General features: G+C 45.6%; 1 protein-coding gene across 1 annotated transcript in view; it reads left to right on the plus strand.

The window, feature by feature from the left end:
* RHOQ (ras homolog family member Q) overlaps nt 1-17,897 on the plus strand; it is a 60,211-nt gene that overhangs the window by 40,873 nt on the left and 1,441 nt on the right. Inside the window, exon 4 of the mRNA XM_073553996.1 lies at nt 153-248. Within this exon, the coding sequence (XP_073410097.1) occupies nt 153-248 (96 nt within the window). The remainder of the gene's footprint in view (nt 1-152; nt 249-17,897) is intronic.

Consider the following 17,897-nt stretch of genomic DNA (forward strand, 5'->3'; position numbering starts at 1 on the left):
TATTAAAAAAAGATTCACTACACAGAGGGCACCAGGGCATAGGATGTTCTCGCTGCCTGTGATATTTTTCCGCTTCACACCTTTTTATTTGCTTTTTCATGTTTTAGAATATTGGGGGAATAAAATGTGACTTCTATTCTTTTGATTTGCAGATCGACCTAAGAGATGATCCGAAGACTCTGGCAAAGCTAAATGATGTGAAGGAAAAACCCATTACTGTTGAGCAAGGGCATAAGTTGGCAAAAGAGGTAAAAATGATTGTGTTTTTTTTTTGTTTTTTTTCCCCTTTCATTTTTTTCTTAGGCTGAAAGATGGTGTCATTATGTGAAGGATGCTTTACTGCTCCTTACAGAAGTCTGTATTTGGACGCTTGCGATTTAAATCCCTTTTAATGGCATTTTTATGTATCGCCTGCTACTTTGTCTCATGGGAAGAGACGTCCTAGTAGAAATATTCCATCTCGATAACATGCACAATGATATCAGAATTTATTGAGCTTAGTTCTGGACAAACCCTTTAGCTTGGCTGTGAGAATTGAAGCAGATACAATTGTGAGATTTCTTACAATCCTTTTATGTAAATGTATTCAGAGTCGGCCCCAGTCTAAAGGCGTACACTGCACCGGTCGGTGTGGCCTAAAGGCGTACACTGCACCGGTCGGTGTGGCCTAAAGGCGTACACTGCACCGGTCGGTGTGGCCTAAAGGCGTACACTGCACCGGTCGGTGTGGCCTAAAGGCGTACACTGCACCGGTCGGTGTGGCCTAAAGGCGTACACTGCACCGGTCGGTGTGGCCTAAAGGCGTACACTGCACCGGTCGGTGTGGCCTAAAGGCGTACACTGCACCGGTCGGTGTGGCCTAAAGGCATACACTGCACCGGTCGGTGTGGCCTAAAGGCGTACACTGCACCGGTCGGTGTGGCACGTGTCTCCTCATCTGAATACTTGGCAGCTGATCGGAGTCTGTGCATTCACGACCAGATATAAAATGTAAGACCCCCTAAACCAGTAAATGTCAGGAGCATTTTGTTTTGAATACCCTCCCTGGAGCATAACTCCCCCCTGAAACAGTGGTTCACGGGCCGCATTGTGCCCTCCCACACCTGTCGTCCATCCGTTGCCACTGCTACCTGCATCCTCAGGATGCAGACAGTGGTGAATGTGTTGGTGGTGGACCCTGGCTACATCTTCCACCAATCAGCTTGTCAGACAGGAGAAGCATTATAGTCATTTCATTGTCTGCTGCTGAGACTCGTTCACCAGAGACAGGAGCAGGGGTATTTATTTTTTTTCTTTTTTCATGTGTATGGGATGTTCGTATGTATATAGGAAGCTAAATGGGGAGCTCACGCTGTAAATAGGGAGGCTATGTGGGGGGCTCACACTGAATATAGCAAGGCTATGTGGGGGCTCACACTGTATATAGCGAGGCTATGTGGGGCTCACGCAGTACATAGGGGGATGTCAGTATACTTAATTCTTAAAGGGAATCTGTCACCTATTTTTTCCTCTTCGCCACAACAGCACCCACTGAGAGGGGATCTGCCCCTAGGAACAGGAAACCTACTGAGAGATAAATGGGGCAGTCCCCCTCGCTCCCTCAGTTTGGTTTCCTGTTCCTAGAAGGAACCCGCAGAAGAGGATGCCTGGCCTGGTAGCCGCCCGCATGCATGATATGAGCAGCAGGGGCCCCAGGGCTGGAAGCAGTGTCGGCGGATCAGAGGATGGCTCCCCCACGGCTGGTAATGCAGGTGAGGCCTCGGTCAGGAGTGCCGAGGCTCACTTTTGGGCAAAGTATGTCCCTGCGAGGCAGGGGGCAGCGATCGGGAGACGCAGGGCAAGGAGGAAGCCGGCGCTCCCATGCTGAGGCATCGCGACCCGGAAGTGCAGGACAGCTTCCGGGGTCAGGTGAGGCAAAAGAACGTGGTATCGCGGGTGCAGGCGCACTAGGGGGAGGAGGGGAAAAAAAAGAAGCAAAAAAAAATGGAGAGAAAGGGGCGAAACCGGGAAGCTGCATAAAAGAACACCGGCAGAACCACAGCGGTGCGCAGCTATGTCGTCCACAAACGGCCCGGTTTCGCTCCAGCTGAACCAGCCAGGGGAATCCCCGCAGGGCAGCAGAAAAAGCGGTAGCACGAGAAGGAGCGGCAGCACCAGGAGAAGTGGCAGCTCCAGGAAAGATTCCGGCGGGCACTCTAGGCAGAGTGAGCCCACGGAAAAGAAGCAGAAAGAGAAAAAAACGTCCCATGCTTCGCCTCAGCCTGAGTCGGGAACCCCGCAGCTGGTATTTTGCTGACGAGATTCACAGGTGTGTTTTAGTCAAGCTTACAGCTGATGGCGTCCCTCTTGTTCATACCCTTTAGACCAAAAGAACGGAGAAGGCTAAAAATAGAGTGTGCCTTATGTTCCCAGCCCCTCCCAGATGGCCACCCTAAGAGACTGTGTCAGTCTTGTATCGAGACCCTACAAGAGGAATCCTCGGGAAAGACAGAGAGGATATCCGAGCAATAATTAGAGAGGAGCTACGGGCCTTAGGCAGCTCCAGTAGTCTGGGGGGTCACTCCTCGGTCAGAGGAATAGCTTCACTGGCGTCTAGATCGCCGTCAGAACTGGGGAGCTGGACTCAGATCCAGGGCTGTGGAGTCGGTAAGCCACAGTTGCGACTCCGACTCAGACTCCTGGATTTTATCAGGCTCCGACTCCGGCTCCGACTCCTTCATAAATGGCCAATTCATAACAACAAATTTACTGTTGTAAAATATTAAACATCGTGCTTATTCAGTTTCTCACCATCATATATGTAATCAGACCACTTAGAGCAAAAACTACATTTATTAGAATACAATTAGAATATAGCAAATAACTTTTATAAACTTTTCTAAACTGTAAGTAAATATGCAATAAACACTTTTATGCAGTTAATAAGAAGAAATCTATAAATTTGTCCTCAGAAAAAGTATTGCCTCTGTCAGATCCTCCTTCATGGATGCCCTCAAATCTGATCTAATTATTTTGAGAGCAGAGAACAACCTCTCTACACTAACTTGTGTTGGTGGCAAAGCAGTAACCACTCGGGCAACATCTCTGACAATGTCAGGATACAGAGGAATCGCTTGTTGCACTGTTATTTTTGATGAACGGTCAAATTTCTCAATTTCTTTTAGTGCACATGAAAAATTCTGCTGAAATGTACTGGCTGTGTTCCTTGATGGGGGATGACTCTTCTATGCGGGAACGCTTTGCACGGTCCTTGTGATCCAAATATTTTTCGAAATTAAATTCTTCATCAGTTGATGAGGGTGAAGATGTGGCAGGACGACCAAATTCTTCTTGTTCCTCCTGACTGTTCTGCAACCCTTTCATCCTTACTGCTATTTCAAACAGAGCTTCTTTTCCTTTACTTAGCTGTTGATCATCAATAAGAATCCGATGCATTGGGTCTACATAAACAGCTGCCAAAAGAATGTTATTTTGTAATAGTAGCTCCTCTCTCCATTTCATTGATGTAGCAATGCCACTTGCAATTAACCCTCCTCTTTGGGACAGGCGAAACATCAGGTTCTTCCACTCCTTTAAGAAAATACCTGGAGTTAAGTCCTCTGCTTGTAATTTTTTAGTCACTGTAAATGGGTGCTCTAGCAATTTTTCCAGCTCAGTCACCTCATTCCACTGACTTTCATTTAGTGTCAGTTGAGGGTTAGCCATGTCTACAAGAAAGGTTTTCAGTTCAACCAAGCGCTGAATCATTAAGTAAGTACTGCCCCATCGTGTGGCTTGATCAATAATTGCCCCTTTTCCAGCACATCTCTTCAAAATTGAGTCAACTTTAGGGGTTCTGGCAACAGTAGCCAATTTTCTCACCTTGCCAATCAGTGCAGCAGCATGTCCTTCTTTCAGACTGTCTCTTATAGCCAGCTGTAGCGTATGCACAACACAGCGCATGTGATGAATGAAAGAACATATTGACACAGTTTCAACAAGATCATCTAAACTATCATGTTGCTGTTCATCTGAAGCAACTTCAGTTTGCTCCTCAGTTACAATACTGTGTTCCTCTATTTCAAACATTTCTGTGTCTGTGGACCCAGAATGTTCTTCTAGCTGCTGGTCACCATCATTACTCTCATTCATTAGCTTAATAGTACTTATCATATTTGAAGCATTGTCAGTTACGACAGAAAGAACTTGCTCTTTTTTTAAGTTCATAGTCTTGCAGAACCTTTTCCACCAAGACCTGGAGAAACTCACTGGTGTGATGAGCTTTGGTGTCTTTTACTGCCAATGTCTTGGTAACTATTTCATTTTTGTCACAAACAAATCGGACATTGATGGCAAAATAGTTCACTCTGTGACGTGTGCAGGCATCCATTTTAAGAAACAGAAAGCGTCCCTTGAGAGTTTTTTTAAGTTCTTCCTTTTGTTTAAAAGCTTCTTCGATTACTAATTTTCTAATACTCTCTCTCTCTCCAGAGAAACACCAAGCTTGCTGGTCATTTCCCCATTCAGACACACAAAAGCTGGTCGTGAAAATAATGAAATAGGCACACTATCCTTTACAACAAGCTCTATGATCTGTTTCTTAAATGTATCTACTGTCATTGTCACAGTAACTTTGTCACTGACAAAATATCTTGCAACTGATGGCTGCAAAGTTCTCTGCTCCTTTGTTTGGCTGGAAGAGCTGGGCACTGGTTCATTGGTTTGGATGCAGTCTTTCTCATCCACTGCTTTCAGTACTTCTGGATGAAAGCGCTGTAAATGTCTCTTTAGATTAGAAGCTCTGGTAGGAGCATTTTTATCTTTGCCTGAATATGCACTCATCTTGGCTTCACAGCATTTGTTTTCGTCTGGATCATTTGTCATACACTCACAGACATAATGTTTTCTATCTTGAGTGATGGTGAAATGTTCAAATACAGCTGATTTAATGTGATGCTTCTTTGACATTCTCAGGTTTTTAATTCTGCATTCACAATCCAAATGACAATTGTTTTTCCTAAAAACAATTGTACAAAATTATTGCCAGGTCGTACAACTGATATAGTGGTCAGTAATACTGTTATTATTCCTCATGTACTCACAGTTAACTGATGCAAAGTTTGTTGAAAGGATAATACTTCTTACAGTCTTCCTCTTCTGAGTAGCAGGCAGCTGTGAGATGCTTGGAAGACGCACACCTAGTATGATCTAGTCTAGAGGAGGAGCTTTACTACTAAGAATTTGCAACACATTTTCATTTTCCGTTTCATACATTGTAAGTAGGGGGGTTGGGGCAGCATGAGGTTAACCAAGTATAAGATTAGATAAGGGCAGTGGAGAACGGTGACACACAAGAAGTAAGAAATGTCTCTATCTCCAGCAGAACTGCTTATCACTGTTGTTCATAGTTTGATAGAACATATATATTTGAGTAACATTTATAAAATTCATATGAAAGTTCAATTATGAAATATTAATACATTTTTTTAAAGCTGGAGTCGGTACATTTCTACCGACTCCGACTCCACAGCCCTGCTCAGATCCCAGGAGTACTTATCCTCAGATGAGGAGGAGCAGGCGTGCTTCCCCACGGACAGTGTTAATAACTTGGTGAAGTCCGTCCGAAATACCATGGGGTTACCTGAGACTAAGGACCCCAAAACTCCGCAAGAGATGTTCGCGGGTATCTCCCAGAAAAAGATCCGGGCCTTCCCAGTAGTTCCAGCAATAAAGGAGCTGGTGAGGAGGGAGTGGGAGAAGCAGGGTCAGAGAAACTTCTTCCCCTTAACTTCAAAACGGAAGTACCGCTTGACGACGTGGAATTGACGTCTTGGTCGAGAGCCCCCAAAGTAGACGTGGCAGTGGCCTCCACTTCTCGCAGATCTTCCCTGCCGGTGGAAGATTCGGGGACGCTAGCTGATTCATTAGATCGTAAGACAGATACTTTCCTCAAACGATCCTGGGAGGCATGCACGGCAGCTTTCAAGCCAGTGATAGCAGCTACATGCACAGCGAGGTCAATGCTAATATGGTTGGATGACTTAGAAGGGAAGATTAAAAGCGGAGCATCTAGAGATAAGCTCCTTTCCTCTATTCCCCTGATTAAGGGGACAGTGGCCTTCCTATCTGACTCCTCAGCTGACTCTCTACGATTATCTGCCAGAGCAGCAGGGCTAACCAATGCGGGCCTTATGGTTAAAGGGGTGGAGAGGAGATACGCAGACAAAGACCAAACTTTGCGCTATACCCTGCCAGGTTAAGTACCTGTTTGGCACAGAGCTGGACGAGCTCCTAACCAAGGCGGGTGAGAGGAAGAAGGGTTTCCCTAACCCGTATGTTCCCTTCAACAGGAGAGCCTTCAGGAAGCCTCCGTTTGGGGAAAAAGAGAGATTTCAAACCCCAGGACCGCTGGATCAATAAGAACCCCAAGCAGAGGGGCAGCCTATTTGGGGAAACGTCCCTTCAGGCCAGGGGACAGATTCCGATAGCACCAGCTCACTGGTAGGTGGTAGGCTACTAAAATTCAGCCACCAATGGGAGAAGTTTATATCCAACCCCTGGGCCGTTAATATCGTTTCATCAGGCCTAAAACTAGAATTTGTTCGGTACCCACCGAACTCCTTCCTATTGACTTCTATGAAGTCCCAAATGCAGCAGGAAGCATTGGAGATGGAGATTATAGCGCTGTTATCTAAGCGCGTTCTCATAGAGGTTCTAAGTGACGAAAGGGGGGTTCTATTCTCCCCTATTTTTAGTCCCTAAGCCAGATGGTTCCTTTAGGACAATAATAAATTTGAAAAAGCTTAATACGTTATTGAGGCTGAGGCCTTTTAAGATGGAGTCAATACGTTCAGCAATAAAACTCTTGTTCCCCACCCCAGGTGCTATATGGCAGTCTTGGACCTAAAAGATGCCTATTGCCATCTCCCCATACACCGAGGGCACCAGAAATTCCTGCGAGTGGCAGTCTGGTACAGAGGCTAGATTCAACATTTCCAATTTACGGCGATGCCATTCGGACTATCTATGGCTCCTCGCGTGATTACCAAGTTAATGCTGGAGGTGATGTCATATATGAGGCTAAATGACACCCTAGTGGTCCCCTACTTGGATGACCTGCTCATAGTAGGGAATTCTGTTTCCCAGTGTGAGAAAAGAATGGTTGATATTGTCTCATCCCTACAGACACTAGGCTGGCTGATCAACTGGGAAAAGTCCAGGCTGCAACCGGTAACCTGTCAGACGTTCCTGGGCCTTCAAGTAGACTCCGTAAGTCAGAAATACTTTCTGTCAGAAACAAAGGCACAGGCCGTAGTTAACAAGATACGGAGGGTCACTGACGAACCCACAATATCATTAAGACAGGCTATGTCCTTGTTGGGGTCCCTAATATCATGCGTTCCGGCAGTTCAATGGGCCCAACTCCACTGCAGAAAATTGCAGTGGGCCATTTTACAAGAAGCAGATAGGCTGCAGGGACGGTTGGAAGGGAGAATATCCCTATCGCCCGAAGTGATTAACTCCTTGAATTGGTGGTTGGACCCTAGAAATCTGTCAAAGGGAGTAAAATGGTGGGTTATTCCCTCTAGAGTAGTCACCACGGACGCTAGCCCCTCAGGGTGGGGGGGCCCACCTAGAGGAGGAGATGGTGCAGGGTTAATGGTTGGGGCAGGAAGCAGAAAGCTCCTCTAATATAAAGGAACTAACAGCAATTTATTATGCTATATCGGAATTTCTCCGGCAGCTAAGAGGAACCCACGTGAAAATCCAATCAGACAATACCATCGCAGTAGCATACGTAAACCGGCAAGGAGGCACGCGATCAGGACCGTTTGGCCATCTCGAAGATTTTTTCCGCGATAGACTAAGTGCATCTCCAATCCTTATCTATACTCCACATCAGAGGAGTAGACAATTCTTGGGCGGACTTCCTCAGCCGCCAAACCTTATATCAAGGCGAGTGGGTCCTCAGCCGGCACATCTTCGAGATGATAGCGGCAAGATGGGGCAGACCGGAAATAGACCTGTTCGCGACCAGAGCCAACAGGCGCGTAGAAAAGTTCGCTTCTCTATACAGAGCGGACAATCCAGACGTATTAGACGCCCTCCAAGCGTCCTGGATATTCCGGCAGGCCTACGCTTTCCCTCCAATGGTACTGTTACCTACAGTGATCAGAAAGATAAGACAGGAGGGCGTGAGGGTCATCTTGATAGCCCCGTTTTGGCCCAAGAGGCCGTGGTTCTCATGGCTGAGAGCCATGTCAATAACCGACCCATGGATTCTGCCACTACATCAGGACCTTCTCTCGCAGGGACCCTGTTACCATCCAAGGGTCAAAGCCCTGCGCCTTGCGGCTTGGAATTTGAGAGGGAGCTATTGAAACGGAGGGGCTTCTCAAAAAATTTGATTGACACCCTTCTACAAAGTAGGAAGGAATCCACAATGAGGATTTACGCTAAGGTGTAGAGAAAATTCTTGGCCTTCCACCCAACAAAACTTTCCGGAGAAATACCCATTACTGCCATTCCTCCAGAAGGGCCGAGAATTGAGGCTCTCAGTTAATACTCTAAAGGTCCCTGTGTCGGCCCTAGGGGCCCTATTTGACTACAATGTGGCAAATAACAAGTGGGTGGCCCAGTTCATTGCAGCTTGTCAGCGGTCAGATCCAGTTCACATACCTCAGTTGCCAACATGGAACCTTAGCCTCGTCTTGGATGCCTTTACTCAAGTGCCGTTCGAGCCCATTCATTCGGCATCAATAAAATGCCTTTCGTTAAAAACTGCTCTGCTAGTAGCCTAAAGGTGCTGTCACACTTAGCGATGCACCAGCGATCCCGACAACGATATGGATCGCTGGTGCATCGCTAAGTGGTCGCTAGTGAGCTGCCACACAGGCTGATCTCACCAGCGACATAGCAGCGGTCGGGGGTCGCTACTTACCTGTCAGACTAGGCGATCCTGACGTCCTATAATGCTGTAGATAAACCCCCGATGTAACCTGAAAAATAAGAAAAACGAGTTATATTATACTCACCCGGGGAGCGGTCCAGTCTGAATGGTGTCGCGGTCCGGTCCGGCGCCTCCCATCTTCATGCGATGATGTCCTCTTGCTTGCTGCCTGTCGCGGCTCCTACGCAGGCGTACTTTATCTGCCCTGTTGAGAGCAGGGCAAAGTACTGCAGTGCGCCGGCGCTGGGCCTCTCTGAGCTTTCCCGGCGCCTGCGCACTGCAGTACTTTGCCCTGCCCTCAACAGGGCAGATAAAGTACGCCTGCGCACGAGCCACGACAGGCAGCAAGCAAGAGGACGTCATCGCATGAAGATGGGAGGCACTGGACCGCTCCTTGGGTGAATATAATATAACTCGTTTTTCTTATTTTTCAGGTTACATCGGGGGCTTATCTACAGCATTACAGAATGCTGTAGATAAGCCCCTGATGGCGATGACTGCAGCTTATATACGAAAAAATAGGTGACAGATTCCCTTTAAGTGATAAGAATTAATTACCTTTTAATTATAAATAAGTGATAAAATTAATATTAATAATTATAATTAAAATGGTTGTCCACTACTTTGACAATCCCATCTTGATCAAATGTTTCTCCCCCATAAAATAAAGCTTATTCTCTCCACCCGTACCGGTGCTGTGTTTTGCGTTGTCGGCACTCGCTCTCCCTGGATTCCCATGTGGTGTTGTGATACATGACACCGGTGCCCAATCAGCGCTGGTGTCACTGTGCACCTTCGGACAAATGGAACAGGAAGAGTACGTCCGGGTTACAGGTGAGCTCAGACTTCCACTTCCTGCTCTATTAGGAGGTGGGGACAGTGACGCCAGCACTAATTGGACGCTGGCATCACGTGTCAGAACGAGCACGGGAGCCCCGGGAAAGCGAATGTCGACTCGGCGGGAATGGCGCTGGCACGGGAGGTGGGTATAGGCTTTACTATTTTATCAGGGCCAAGCGTTGGGTATGAGAAGAAGTTGTCCAAGTAGTTGTCTTTTAATATGTTCGGCCTCCATAACAGTTATGGTCTCTCATGTGGCCCCTTGGAAAAATTATTTGCCCGCCCCTGGTGTAGGGGATGACGTGCTGATTGCTGGTGGTCCACCCACTGGTACCCTCTGCGACTCCAAGAATGTTAGCTCAGAATAGCCGTTATGGAACGGCGGTAGAGTACGGTGCTCTGGTATATCCAGCAGTTTGATAGAGGATGAATGGAGTATAGGAGCGCATACTCTTCCTCTCCATTCAGGAGAGGATCACTGCAGACCCCCTTTCTTCGGATAGGTGGAGGTCTCAGCAGGTGAACTGCTAAAGATTAGTAAATTATCTCCTGTGGATAGAGGATTGTTTGTTTGATTTGAGACCTACAACACTTTGCTAATTGGGTAAAACACAGCTTCCCTTAAGGGGGCTTCACACATAGCAATATCGCTAAAGCGTCACCGATTTTGTAACGCAGCAGCGATATTGCAAGCGATATCCGCTACATGTGATACTTGCCTCCGACCGGCTCCCCCGCTGGCTATCGCTGATAGCGCGAGATCGGCCTGGTCCATTTCTCGTCGTCTGCTTCCTGCTGGCGCCGACGAGTGAGCCATGGACGCGGGCGGAAGACTGACACCCTCGCCGCGTCTGAAAGGTAACTACGACCGCTGCTGCATCGCTGGGGAGATCTGCCTGTTTGGCAGCTCACTAGCGACCATTTAGCAATGCACCAGCGATCCTGACCGGGTCATATCGTGGTCGGGATCGCTGGTGCATCGCTAAATGTACAGGGGCCTTTACACTGTCTGCACAATGAGTAATATTATAAAAGCGAGGGTAGAGGAATGTCGCCTGTTCCCCACTTCCCCCCCCCCCCCAGACTTCCAGTAAGATCCCCGGCAGTGAGCTTAACTACAATCATATCATTAATGACAACCTCTCATGCAGGTTTATCAGCCCTGGAAAATTATGTCATTACTCTGCCAGGACTATATTAGGATGAAATCTGAGCTCGGCACAGTTCCTTATTATACAAGAATCTACATAAAACAGCAACTGTCAGTATATTACATGATATTTCATGTAGGTGCGGTATACACAGTTCTACAAGTGTTGCTTATTGATACTTAAATAGGGTTTTCCTATTGTAGTCCTCAATAGCCGTTACACACAGTCCCAGCCTACATTCTGCTGATCTCGGGGGACGAGATTCAAATCTCGGCAACGAGATCTCGTCCCCCGAGATCTCGGGACAAGATCTGAACCTACGCATGCGCCGGCGGCCATGTTTCCGGCGTCCATGTTCCCGGAGGCCACCGCAACATGGCGGCGGCCAGCAAGGGATGTGCGGGGGCCTCCGGGCTTGGAGGAAATGCCGGCGGAGCTGCCGCCCCTGCACCGGAGCACAGAGAGATGCCACCCTCACCCCACAGAGCCCAGCTGCCACAGCCCGGCTGCTCCAGCCCCAGCCCAGCTGCCACAGCCCAGCTGCCCCAGTACAGCCCAGCTGCTCCAGCACAACCAACCTGCCGCTACCGCACGAGCCTGGACCACTGAATGACCCCTGTGACCACTCCTCCACCTGTGCCGGATCCCTTCCCAGGTAAGCTGAATTCGGACTGTAAGACGGACCCCCATTTGACACATTATTATTTTTTCCCCTATTTTCCTTCTGAAAATTGGGGTGCGTCTTATGGTCCGGTGCGTGTTATAGTCCGAAAAATACGGTACTTTTTTTTTAATGTTCTGCTGCTACAGATTACCGATCTGACATGTTCACAGTCTACAGTTATCGTGACATTTGCATATAGAGATAACAGTGCCATTTGAACAAGCACACTGCTCAAGAAAGTGAGAGCCATGACTAGGAGAACTGCTCTGATTAGCATAATTAATAAACTGTGTGTTTTTATTTGTAATATTTCTTTCTGTGAGCTTTATTACTTTTGTGTACTACTGTATCTTATTTTCTTGATGATACTCTAGAAACTGCTAATGCTCGAATCGGGGGATCGTGATTATGCAGGAACGAAAAGAGCCCTGTCAGGAGCTGAGGGGGGAGGGAGGTGAGCTGCTAACTGATGTATGTAAATGAATAGGCTGGAGATGGGTGACTGGGATGTTAAGAGTTAACTCCTCACCTGGAATGTTACCACTGCATACACATGGCCAGTCTCTTGTAGTCAAGCTCTATGGAAACCAACTGTACACTATGGACAATAAAGGCTATCATTGCAAGCAAATAACAGCTAGAAAAAAAATCAAGTCAATTGCACACTTATTTTCCAGCAACCCAAGAGAATGAGTTGAGCGTCGGTTGAGCATGTGCACGGCTGGTCCATTCTATCAGACTAAAGTACCCCATCCTGCCAATTTGTGCTTCGTTCCAGCAGTCTGACCCCCACCGATCAGTAGGTTATCGCCTATCCTACGGATAGACGAAAACTTGTTTTCGCCACAAAATCCCTTTAATGTAATATATGACCAGTTTAAGAAGAGGCAAGGCACATGAGGGGTCATATGCTGAGGGACTCGAGGTGGGATTAGATCCTGGCAAAGGAAAATGCTTTCTATTGGCTATCTCGAAGGGGGTCTATACTTCGAGTTTCGATGCCAGCTGACCGACCATCCAGCCCTATTTCCTTACTAATATTACATGGCAGATTATTAGTCTGAAGTTCCTGGTGGTATTTCCGCTGTATGCTGGATCAGCTTCCAGTTTTGTCTGACATTTCTATTCTGCGTGTATCCCTCAACGAAGGCAGATGAGAACCGGCGCTTGCAATTTTCGCTGCCTACTGAACAGGAAGATAAATTGTCTTTTAGAAAAGTGGTCTTATTTCAAGGACAATGTATTATCTTCTATCTTTTCCAGGTAATTTAGCTTTTACCTTCCTCAGACAGCTATCCTGCACTCGTGCCTGTGTCACATTCATCAGACTGGTTCGGATATTCTCATTTAGCGTCAGTATCGCTGCTGCAGTGTGTCAGGGGTAAGAGTGCGAGGCCATGGGTGCAGTGTGTCGGGGGTAAGGGTGCGGGGCCACGGGGGGTTCACTATGATTTTATCATAACTTGCAATAGACATAAAATGTTGAATAATTTTATGAATACTTTAATGAACGAAGTTTTATTGTGGCATACAGTAGGAACCGCACTGAATGTGGTCCCGAAGGGTGAATGAAACACCATTAGTTTCCCTGGAATAGAATAAAATAACTAAAGGAAATGTCATTAAAAATACATTCAATTAGCAAATCACTATGGTTCTCTGTAGAGATGTAAGATCACTGTACAATTAAGATGGCCGTCGTCTTGTTACACTTGCTGAAGCCTCTCCTAGAATGTTAGGACCGGAACCTGTGAGTATGTGCAGTAGGAAGCTGGGGTCTAGAGATACGTTGTACCGTGTTTTGTTGTTCAGATACACTGGGGTGGACAGCAGTATGAGCAGTCTCTTCTTTCCTCAGGACTAGTGATGAGCGCAAGTGCTCAAGAGAAACGTTCGTGTCCCTGCGGCCACGTTTTGTTTCTCATACCCACGAAACATGCAGCCTCGGGGATGTGAACATCTTCACTCAAGCGCCCGCACTACTCAGTGCATACACGAGCATCCTAGGCAAAGTCGAGTTATGAGCTTTTGCACTCATCACTACTCAGGACCCCTGGTATCTCCATTATTAGATTAGACAGGGTGGACAGCAGTGAGCAGTCTCTTCTTACCACTGTACCCCTCGTATCTCCAGTATTAGATCAGACAGGGTGGACAGCAGTATGAGCAGCCTCTTCTTGCCCCAGCACTGCTGGTATCTCCAGTGTTAGATCAGATGGGTAGAGTGGACAGCAGTGTGAGCAGCCTCTTCTTACCTACTAGTGATGAGCGAACGTGCTGGGATAACGTTTTATCTGAGCATGCTCAGAAGTTATCAGAGTTTCTTGGGAGTGCTCGAATAATAGAGTGCCTGCGGCTGCATGTTTTGCGGCTGTAGACATCCGCAACACATGCGATAGCCTGTTTGTATACTGCCGAAAAACATGCAGCCACAGGTTCTCTAATATATTATCCAAGCATGTGTAAGATATTCAGATAACATGTTTTCCAAGCATGTTCGCTCATCACTACTCAGCACCCCTGGTATATTCAGTATAAGATCAGATACACCGCAGTGTGAACAGCCTCTTCTTACCCCAGCAGGATATCTTAAAAATAAAAAAAAACAAAAAAAAAAAAAAAACTTCGCCAATAGGCCTAATATTAGGCTTTTACTTCCTGGTCTTCTCATGGGCATTAGCAGCAATAGACTTAGACCCTTTATTTTATAAAAATGTTATCTGAGCATTCTAGAAACGGTAATTAGAAAAGAGGGTGATGAGGTGGATCCTTTCCCTACTGTATACAGATGTCAGCAGGCATTGTACAGTTGTGTGACGTGAGCGGTGACATCCTTATTGGGATCGGTGGTTCGTGTCATTTGCTGTGAGTAGGATGTCTTACCTGTCTGTCATTGTAATCCTGTCTGTGATGATAATGACGCTGCTAAGGCTTCTTTACAGAACAAGAAGTATGAGTGTAGTATTAGTGCTAATGTCAAAACTGCAAGATTAGATTTTTTTTTTTTCTTTTTTAATCTGGTGATATGAAAACTTAGAATATAAATTGTTTTAGTATGAAAACCCAATTTAAACGGGTCATTTTCTGATAAAACATTCCTAAATAATCCCAAAAATGAAACCAAATCCCAAAAGTTTTCTTGCTGGTAAACTATAGGACTTGCTCTTGTATTTTTTGCTAAAAACAAACCAAAAAAAAAAAAAAAAAACATGTCGGCACGTCTAAGTGAATGGGCCCTGACTTTGGTTATTTTTCAGCGTATGCGTATTGAGTGATGTCTTCTGCCATAAATGAGGGCACTTGTAGTATATGAAATGTGCAGGCTTCGGCATTGGTTTCTTACAACTTACGCCAGAAGGACAGTTTTACTGGAATTGGATAAAGATTGGATTGGCTGGGATCCCTTGGACCAGATCAATTCTTATTTTTCAGCAAACTTTGGTTTCGGTATCCAGAAGTTTATGATTCCGTTACATGGCAGAGATACAATTGAAGATGATGATGATGATGATTAAATGGTTCAGCTTCCCTTGTGTAACATAGGAACACTATCGGGTAATGTAAACTGTTACACATAAAGCGAACACGTCTTGTGTTGTGGCCATTTTTTTTTTTTTTGGCAAATTACCAATACCTAAATTTCAATAATAGTTTCTAGTAACCACGGCTGGTTTTAGATGCACTTTGGGGGGTCACTTTGCAAGTTATTCAAAGTAGAAATTCCTTTAACATAAGCACTGACTTGTGTTTTGCATGATCTTTAGTTTGTGGTTATGTGTCGCGAGACACCACATCTGATTTCCTATGGTGTCGGACAACGCTCTGCGACCTCCTCCGAAACAGATTTGCAAACGATTACAAATACCTTGGGACTTTGTCACTTGCCGATTCAATGCAAGTTGCACGGAGCACAGCTCGTGCTTGTTTTATGAGAAATGCTGTTGCTCTATACTTGTTGCCCTTTAGCCATATCTTTAATGAAAAGTGTGCTGGAGTAAGAGGCGCCTTCTTATAAATGTTGGTCCTCTTTTGGCCACTGCAATAAATGTACTTTTAGGTTGTAATTTACACCAATTTTGTGTTGCAAATTACACATTTGACAGCCGTTCTCTTATCACATCTCCCTCCTAGCAAAGTCCTGTCTACTTCTCAAAAAGTTGCCAGAACTGGCCGTAAAAAGTGTCAAAAGTTGCGTAAATTTTGCGACATTTCAAACAGTTTTATCACAAAATTTTCATTGGGGCCTAGAGAGATTGTTGAGGGCATTGTTTTTCTTTTTTTTGTTTGTTTTAAATGCTTTTAGCCAAAAATATACAACTTTTATCTGCATCTTCCAAGCTTATTGATCACCATATCAGAGTTCAGCTTGTCATAAGTTGGCAGAGAACGTGCTTCAGAAGTGAGATTAGGAATATCGGGTTGGCACGGTGGCTCAGTCGTTAGCACTGTTGATTTGTGGCGCCGGGGCTGTGGGTTTATATCTCACCAAGGAGAACATGTACAAGAAGTTTGTATCTTCTCCCCTTATTTGTGTGTGTTTTCTCCCACCCTCCAATTTAGATTGAAAGCCTCACTGTCTGTAGACGGCTGCTGAATACGATGGTGCTATATAAGTAAAGCATAATAATAGAGCCTGACATCAGCTGAGGGTACATTAGTAACTTTCTGTAGTTTATGAACTGTCATACACTGAGGCTGAAGAAGCCAGAATTTCCAACATTTTTAATGAAACTTGTAGTCGGAATGCATGCAGGCAAAAAGATAAAAGCCCTCCAGCGATAGAGCATGCTGACACTGAGTGTGCGCCTGCACTGCTGGGCTCCACCGGTGTCGTTGCACAAATACCGGACCAGGGATTTGAGTTTATGATGGCTCTTGATTGCCACAAGTGAGCACTGCAATCAGGATCAGTGCTAGACATGTAAATTAGAGGGTGTAAGTGCATCGAAGTGCAATCATTTGCATACAAAAACACTTGTGTATATAATTTTTTTTGATAGAGGCTGTGTCACCTCTATAAATGTCTTAGTAGCTGACTTTGCATTTTGGGGCCGATAGCTTTAAAGGGAAGCTATCCTTTAATATGCAAGTAATAAATATATGTCCACTGCCCTGCAGAGCGGTGAGCAGGATTCTGGACTCCAGCTTATACTTAATATAGTCAAGGCTAGTAAGGAATTTTATATGCATTTACCAGCACGCTTTTTTTTTTTTTTTTTCTTCTTACACTAAGCGGTTTTTCCATTTGCCTGCAAAATGATGTAAGCGTAGCTATCGCTGCTTCCCTCCTCCCGTCTTTCATAGTGACTCACGAGCTGCAGTCTGTCCCAGGATCACAGGGAATAGAGCCAAGGAGCAGCCGTTCTACAGCAAATACAGAAGATCAGGGGGCTTATGCAAAAACGGATTGTGCTGCCAAATACCAAAGACCCATAGTGCAACCACCACTGACATCTTCCTTTACACACAGAAGCTGAGGTGATGTCACAGCACCGACTGCCTAATATATTCTCATTACTTTACCAGACACTGAAAACATCAATGTAGCAGACATAATATTCTATAATCTTCATGGTCATGAAAGGTTTCTGCGGCTGGGACCTCCAGCGATTGCACATATAAGAGGCGCAGCTGTTTCGATCATTGGGGTCCATATGGAGACCTAGTGAACATGCTTTATCCCCCTCTATCCATACAGCCAGCTCTTTGTGATTGGGATGGTGAGATCATTGTGGTATGGGTTAAGTGATGAGTGAGCGTGCTCCGATAAGGTGTTATCCGAGCACGCTCATGTCCTAATCAAGTATTTTCGGCAAGCACGAAAAAAATGCTTGAGATGCCATGGCTAGTCGACATCCACAACTGATTCAGGGACTGCCTAACAAACAGGCAATACCTGCATGTGTTGTGGCTCTCGAAACAGCTGTGAGATCTGGATCATTTTTTTTTTTTTTCTCGAGCGCTCCAAAAATACTCTTAGGACACGAGTGTGCGCGCTCATCACTAATTGGTATACATTAGATACTAGCAAAAATATTCACACTACTTTAGTACAACAAAGCAGCTGTCCTCATGGGCATCTCTTGTAATTACTAACCTCCTCAACTTCATGAATAGTCGCTTGGCTAACATCATCTAAGCCCAGGATGCCAGCACTTATCTGCTAGCGAGGAAGTTAGGAGCATGGAAATGGACTCTGCTAGTGGTATATTTTTTGCTTATGTTTAGTCCATACGTTTTTTTTTTTTTATTCTGCATTCTAAAGAGTTTAACTATACATATTTCAATACAAAGGTATCAACACACAAAAAAG

This window comes from Dendrobates tinctorius, unplaced genomic scaffold (genome assembly GCF_039654945.1).
Source record: "Dendrobates tinctorius isolate UK_male_01 unplaced genomic scaffold, ASM3965494v1 ptg000205l, whole genome shotgun sequence".
NCBI classification, from domain to species: Eukaryota; Metazoa; Chordata; class Amphibia; order Anura; family Dendrobatidae; genus Dendrobates; species Dendrobates tinctorius.